This window comes from Fukomys damarensis, unplaced genomic scaffold (assembly GCF_012274545.1).
Source record: "Fukomys damarensis isolate Sample0158 unplaced genomic scaffold, DMR_v1.0_HiC HiC_scaffold_19, whole genome shotgun sequence".
In the NCBI taxonomy this organism is placed as follows: domain Eukaryota; kingdom Metazoa; phylum Chordata; class Mammalia; order Rodentia; family Bathyergidae; genus Fukomys; species Fukomys damarensis.
The window spans coordinates 68464029-68471034 of record NW_022900931.1 but is presented as its reverse complement, the minus strand read 5'-3'; the positions used below and the strand labels follow the sequence as shown (position 1 = coordinate 68471034).

Genomic DNA, 7006 nt, shown 5'->3' with positions numbered 1-7006 from the left:
GGGAGTCGGGTGTGTGTGTGTGTGTCAGTCTGTCCGTCTGTCTGGCGATTGTTCGCGCTGAGCCACATCCACATCTTTTTTTAAAATTTAAATGTTAATTGTTATTTTGAGACCAGACCTCACTAGGTTACTAATTTGCCCAGCCTGAGCTGGAATTTGTGATCCTCCTGCTTCAGCCTCCCAGAACGTTGGTGTCACAGGCTTGTGCTACCATGCCTGAATCTCCCTTGGAAGGGATCGCTTCAATTTTACTTAGAGGTGGAGACTCCTGCAGCAGAGCCGAGGCGCCCTCCGCTGGCGGTGGAAGCGAGTGCAGCTCGCAGGCAGCCGTGCGGGCTGCAAGGAGGGAGTCCGGAGTGGAGGGGCCGAGGGTTCGTCCCGAAAAGGCGCCCGCCGTAGTTTCTGACCCAGGAGAATCCGTGCTTCTGGGCCTGCTCTGATCTCAGCGGATGGAAAACGGTGATTGCTACTGCCCAGCGCCCGCTGGCGCCAAGGCAGCTCCTAAACAGGCGCAGTGTCCTCATCCACCCTACTCTCGGGATTTGGCGCCTTGCGGCTTCAGGCTCCTCCCCAAAGTCAAAGTGACCGTACGAGGGGAACATTTTGAAACGATTTAAGGCATGGAGGCAGCCCGGACAGCGCAGCTAAAGACACTTAGGGAAGAGGACTCCAGAGCTGCTTCAGGATGCCGAGAGGTCGAGGGGATGTGTGCGTTCTAAGAGGGCTATTAAGGCAATGCGTCTTTTACTCAATACGTTTTTGAATTTTATCGATTTTGCAATTTGTAATTGTATTAGTGCAAGTCCACAGTACATAATGATTACATTCCTCGCGAGGTTTGGTGCAAGTACATTATACATCTCAATTCTTTTTACTTCTCCCTAATCTCCACCTCTCCGTAGCCCTCCATTTGCACAAGAAACACATTTAGACACTCCCGGGTGTGCTCTAACCGGCCCTTGGGCAGGCTGCTTGGCGAACACTAAACCATAGCTCGTGTGCTGAGCCTCTGCTCTGCGTGCTGAGTGCACCTGGGGCAGATCCAGGCCCTCGCCCCCCCAGGGTGTCCCATAAGCTGCACCCTGCAGCTGGGCCCTCTCAGGGTACATCCCACCGTGCCACCGGCATACACCACAGAATCCACTGTGAATGTATTTCACGCCACTTAGCCTTGTGTTTTAACTGGTCAAAGGGTAAAAAAATTGTTTATCTCATCACAGTTTTTAAAAATGCTATTGTATAATCACAGCTGGTTTTTTTTTTTCAGAATTACTGAGTTCTAGACAGTGATGGGAAAAGGTAGTTTGCATACGTATTGCCTCTTGTGATTCCTCATTTCTAAAGATAAATAGAAAAATATTGCAAAGAAACAGGCAGGAAATGTATGTTACTGATAAAGGAAAACTATCCAAGTAGATTCATAGTTAGGTGGGACTTGGACTGTGAGGCAGGAGCAAGTGTGATTATAGAAGGAAAACTCCCAAACATTTGAATTAAATAGAAAGTCACTGTCACCAGGGTCACCTACCAGTGATTAGAGATCCCAACGTAAGTGTCACGAGCTACACAATTGGAGATCCTATTTTCGAAAACACTGAAAGAAGCCAACCGAAACATGTATGTCGATGATGTGGTTTAGTGAGCGTTGTCCAACTTGCAGCTCACAGACCACTTGCCATACTTTTTTAAATATTAAAAAATATTTTTGAGGAAATTTTGTTACTCAGCAACAATGAATATGTTATATATTTTATGTGTGGCTAACAACAATTTCTCTACACTTACTGCATCCCAGGCAGGCCAAACGTTTGCCATGATATATAGAAAACGTACAGAACAGGTAGCAGTTAAGTGTGACTGGATTAATAAGACAATTCAACGTTTGCTATGTGGGAGAGCACTTTATATATCCTCACTTCCTTTTCATCTGTCTCTTCCCCAGCATGTCTTCCTGCTGCTCTCAGACTTCTCCGTTTCACTCCAAAAGACTGTAGTTAGTCCTTATTTGTGGTCTTCTTCCAATTTTCCTGTTTGGGTGTCCGCACACTGGTTGATTTTTCCATCTTCTGTACACTCAACCCTTTTTCTTTTTGACCCTTGCATCACGTGCACACACACACGCACCACTGTCTTGTTGCTGGCTCTCAATCATGCCTCCCATCTCTTCCTCTGATTTGTGACTGTTTCTTAGTCCTCTTCTTCCTTCTTCCTCTGACTCCATGTCTTCCTGCTTCTCTTCTTCTGACATTCACACAACTTAGTGTTTCTTGCTCCCATCTTTTCTAGGTTCCCAACTCCTTTTCCCCTCTCTCCTTTCTGCCTCCTTCGTATTCTGTCGTCTCCTCTTAAAGATCTCCTCTTTCAGTTTTAATAAGGCTATCAAAAGATACATTTTAATGTTTTATTAAATATTCATTTAATCTACAGTGTGTAAATAAAAGTTCAGATATCAGAAACATCTAAAATTAATGTTTTTCATACAACCTGATAGTGGATCAATCAACCTCTTCTCCTTGTAAAGGATTCCCAGGAGGACAACACAAGGTCCTGGTTGCAGGGACTAAGGGGAAGAGCTCAGTACAAGCCCAAATGGCCAAGCAGATCCACCCACTGGCACACGTATGCAGTGACACCTTTGTATGCACACACACACACACAGACACGTGTTCACAGATACTGGAACATCTGAAGACCCACACAACACTTTTCACTATGCTAGAATAACAGGAATTGGAATAAAAGGCTAAGCATAATAAGTTAATAAAAGCAAATAAAATTATAACATGAGTTAGCAAATTCAAAAATGTAAATAATTTGACAAGGAAATAATTATCATTGAAACTTCATTTCAGAAAAAATGAAGAAATTGGTCAATGCTGGCAGGCATGGGTCCACTAGCCTTCCGTGACACACCCTGACACTTCCTGTGTGCCGTCCTGCTGGGTCCCTGTGCAACTTATAGTCCTTCCTTCCAGCGCACCCAGAGGAAAGGCACAAATCTCAGGGAAGAAAACCCAGAGGCTCCCCAGTCTGCAGAACAGGACAGGACCATCACGGAATGCATTTACCTTGAGCATTGTCTCCCAAGAGACAGCAACTAGGACACCGGAACATGGAAGTGAAGGAGTCAGAGACAGCAAGGGACAGCCAGTGAGGGGCGGGCTGTGCAAAAGACCTCAAACCTAACAATCAAGAGCGGGGAAGCTCGGGGACGAGAACTCAGCTCAGTGGCCCTGCGCCCGCCTTGCCCCAGTACTAAATAAGTAAATTAGAGCAGGGAAGCTCTATTCAGAGCGTATCCCAAATGCCCTCTCCTATTTAACGTGCAAAGTTTTGAAGCTGATATTTAGATCTTTGTTTGGTTCATGTGCAGGTTTCCCTTAGATTTGTTTTCTGGAAAGCGTTTGAATTGTTCTTCCACGTTGAGAGATGCAGCCCCACAGAGGAAAATTTTACTGGGAGCTTAACTCTGCTTCTGATACATAAATGCCTTTCATAAAGAGATGGTCTCACCCAGCTGATGGACTATGAATGTCTTACATCTAATGTTTATAAAGGCTTCAGTAACCAGGAAGCGTTTAAGACTTCAAGGTAAAAACATCAGAGGTGGTGCAGGAAGAAAACTGGCTCAATGGTGCCTTCAAGAAGTGAAGTCAGGAAGGAAACACTTGTGAGGCAGGCTGCAGAACTGAGCCTGAGTCCTATGAATTTTGCAGAATTTGATGGGGACTGAGCAAGAGAATTGCAAAAGACAGGAGAAAACAGACAATGTGTATTTTTTTCTCATGAAGTTGGGTGGCCGTGTACTGTTTTCACAATAGCAGCCACAGGTTCTGAATAGACTGTGATCTCGGCTCATGAACAAAAAAGGGCAAAGAGTTGGGAAACAAGCATTAATGAAGGCAGCAATTCTGAATAAGGAGTGATGATTATGAAAAACAGCCAAACACTTGGATGAAGCAGGAGATGGTATAAAAATTTATATATGTGCACACCAGGATGAGGATGCTGTAGATGGCTTTGGTCTCACAGGAGGATGTGGAAGAGACATTGGTCCTGTGGATGTGTTGGACCTGCTGCTTGTGCCTGTGTAGGATGAAAACCATGGAGACGCTGGCCCAGAGCACGAGTACCAAACACAGAGCATCAGGCATGGAGAAGAGTACGACAGTTACTGGTAAGAATTTCTCGTAACCTCTAGCAGAACAGTAGGCAAAGTCTGCTTCCTTGGTGATGTTTGTGTTTTTCCATTTGGCAGTCACACTTGCAGGAAAAGTGATATTCAACAGTAAGTGCAGGACCCTCCAGTGCACAGTGCATGCGCTCACGTACTTCTGAGCTTTTACTTTAAGCGCCGCCCACCTAGAACACTTAGAGCTAATTCTGGTGGCCTGGAAGACTCCCAAGAGGCAGGTATTACCAATGGTCACAGCCCTACCCACTCTATGAACATAGAAAACAAGTTTGCTTCCAAAATCACTGAGGAAGTGCTCCACTCCAAACGCTGCCATGGTCTCTGGGATCCCCCTCGGGAGAAGGACCAAGAGATTGGCCACAGTCAGGTGCCTGAGGATCAAATCTATTGACCTTGACCTGCATCCACTGAAGTAGAGAAATAAATACTGACTGAGGAGTGAAACATTCCCCAGGGTTCCGATAACAATCTGGATAAGGAAGACTAGTCCAGTATTCACATCCACGGAGGTCAATTCTGCTGTGTTCTCTGCTCATTTGCAATCTTAAATTCCAGATTCTCCATGAAAACAGGAGTTGGATATTTTGTTCATGGAGAACTAAGTTGAAATCTTTTTCTTTTTTTCTATTATTATTTCTTTCATAAGCACGTTTTGTTTTTATTTAGATATTTACCAAGCTTTATATGTTTCTTTGTAGTGCACATACAATGAGGACCACATTCACTAAAATTTGGCATATCAATAATAAATTTTACAGCAGCATGATTCAATCACTACTACTATTCTTTATATTCCAGGAGACTTTTTTTAGTTGTACAAAATTTATTGGTTATTTTAATAAAGACATTCATCTCAGTTGTTTCTCTCTGTATCTTGACCTTAGATTTGTATTTCATTTGGGTCAAGAAAAGAGTATGTAGGAGAGGGATGTTATTTTAACAAACAGTAAAATGGACAAAAATGAAGAATTTGCCTACATAAAAGTAAGTTAAAGTTAAATTCATATATCTTGATGTAATTAAATCATGTAAAAACTAGTAGTTCTATCTACATTTTCATTGTTTTACTCGGGCTTAATCTAAACTTCAAAAGAACAACTTATGAGACACATGTGCAAGTTTCTTCTCTGGAGTTACTGCCTATTAAAAAAGATCAGCAAGTAACCACCACCAATAAAATGGTCTGAAGCTACCTCCAAATTTAACATTGTAGGAATTCTGAAGGAAATCACTGTATCATTTTTCTTTTGTCATTTTTCTTTTTGACTATGCTTTCAAAGATGTGTTTAACTGTCACATTTAAAAAGTTCATATACAATACAAAAATACAAAATGCAACACCCTCAGTACAGAAATCTAATAGTATATGTGATGAACAATTCCATAAAATGTGTTTTAAGCTGCATTTTCTTTCATTTTCAGTACGTACAACATGTTTTTGAGAGGCCAGTGGGCAGTATGTATACACTTAAACAATATAATTGTTCTAATCCTGGAGTGAGTTCAATTCAAATTGGATTCAACAACTTAGTAATGTAAATATGTAGGCAAAGTTACAGAAAATGCTTATTGTTTTCCATCTTCTACAATGTTAAAAATTTTTGTGTGTGTTTATACCTTTTAAAAAATAAAAACCAGCCAAATACTTAAACAGTATGTACATTTAGATTTTTGGTAGTGATTTTTTTTTTTTTTTTTTTTTTTGGGGATCAAACTTGTGCTTGCAAGTAAGGTGGCAGAACCGCTGAGCTAAATCCCCGGCCCTAGTGGTTTATATTTTAAAAGAAACAGCTTCCTTACAGTTTGCCTCAAGTTCTGGTGGAAATGCTTACAGGAACTAGCTAATAAACAAAAACTAAGAAAAGCACATTCAAGATACTGATTTATTTTGGTAGCAAATGGCTGTTCTTTGAAGACTAAGGAAGGTAGACAAGACTGTTAAAGTGAAACAGGCTATTTCAAATACTCGACACTTCACATAGAAATTTTTAAAAATTTTTTAAAGAGCTAAGCATCTGTATCTAAGGATAGCAACACAATATTTTTTTTTTGTATTGGGGATCAAACTTGTGCTTGCAAGTAAGGTGGCAGAACCGCTGAGCTAAATCCCCGGCCCTAGTGGTTTATATTTTAAAAGAAACAGCTTCCTTACAGTTTGCCTCAAGTTCTGGTGGAAATGCTTACAGGAACTAGCTAATAAACAAAAACTAAGAAAAGCACATTCAAGATACTGATTTATTTTGGTAGCAAATGGCTGTTCTTTGAAGACTAAGGAAGGTAGACAAGACTGTTAAAGTGAAACAGGCTATTTCAAATACTCGACACTTCACATAGAAATTTTTAAAAATTTTTTAAAGAGCTAAGCATCTGTATCTAAGGATAGCAACACAATACCTAATAATATAATAAAACAAATGCCCATAAGGAAAAAACTATTTTGATTTTATCTAAATTTACTTTGTCAATAGTCCAGCAACATTTTCCTTTCAATATGATGCCCCCCCCCTTATAAGGCTGTTCCAGGGCGCCAGTTTAGGTAATGAGGGAGTTAATGTAGGAGTAACTGCTTAAAGTTTTAAATAGACAGTAATTTTTTGCTTCCCTCTTAAGGTGCTAATAGTTGTGTCTAAAAATATATGCAGTTCTTAAAAAGGTACCATTTCTGATTTCTTTATCTGTAAACTTTGGAAACTAATCACATGAAACCACAAAATTAGCAAATGTCTTGAAATCTGTATATAAAACATAAATTGCCTCTAATGTCAAACTCTCTCTTATTAGCGTACCACTCAATCTTAAAAAAAAAAAAAA

The 7006-nt window shown here is 40.8% G+C and overlaps 1 protein-coding gene across 1 annotated transcript; it reads right to left on the bottom strand.

The window, feature by feature from the left end:
- Window positions 1-3246: 3246 nt before the first annotated feature.
- Window positions 3247-4933, bottom strand: LOC104857240 (vomeronasal type-1 receptor 4). Its single transcript, XM_033766053.1, is given in 3 exon segments — window positions 3247-3947; window positions 3949-4723; window positions 4870-4933. Coding segments are annotated over 3 exon segments (1146 nt in total). The 3' UTR covers window positions 3247-3640.
- Window positions 4934-7006: the final 2073 nt, after the last annotated feature.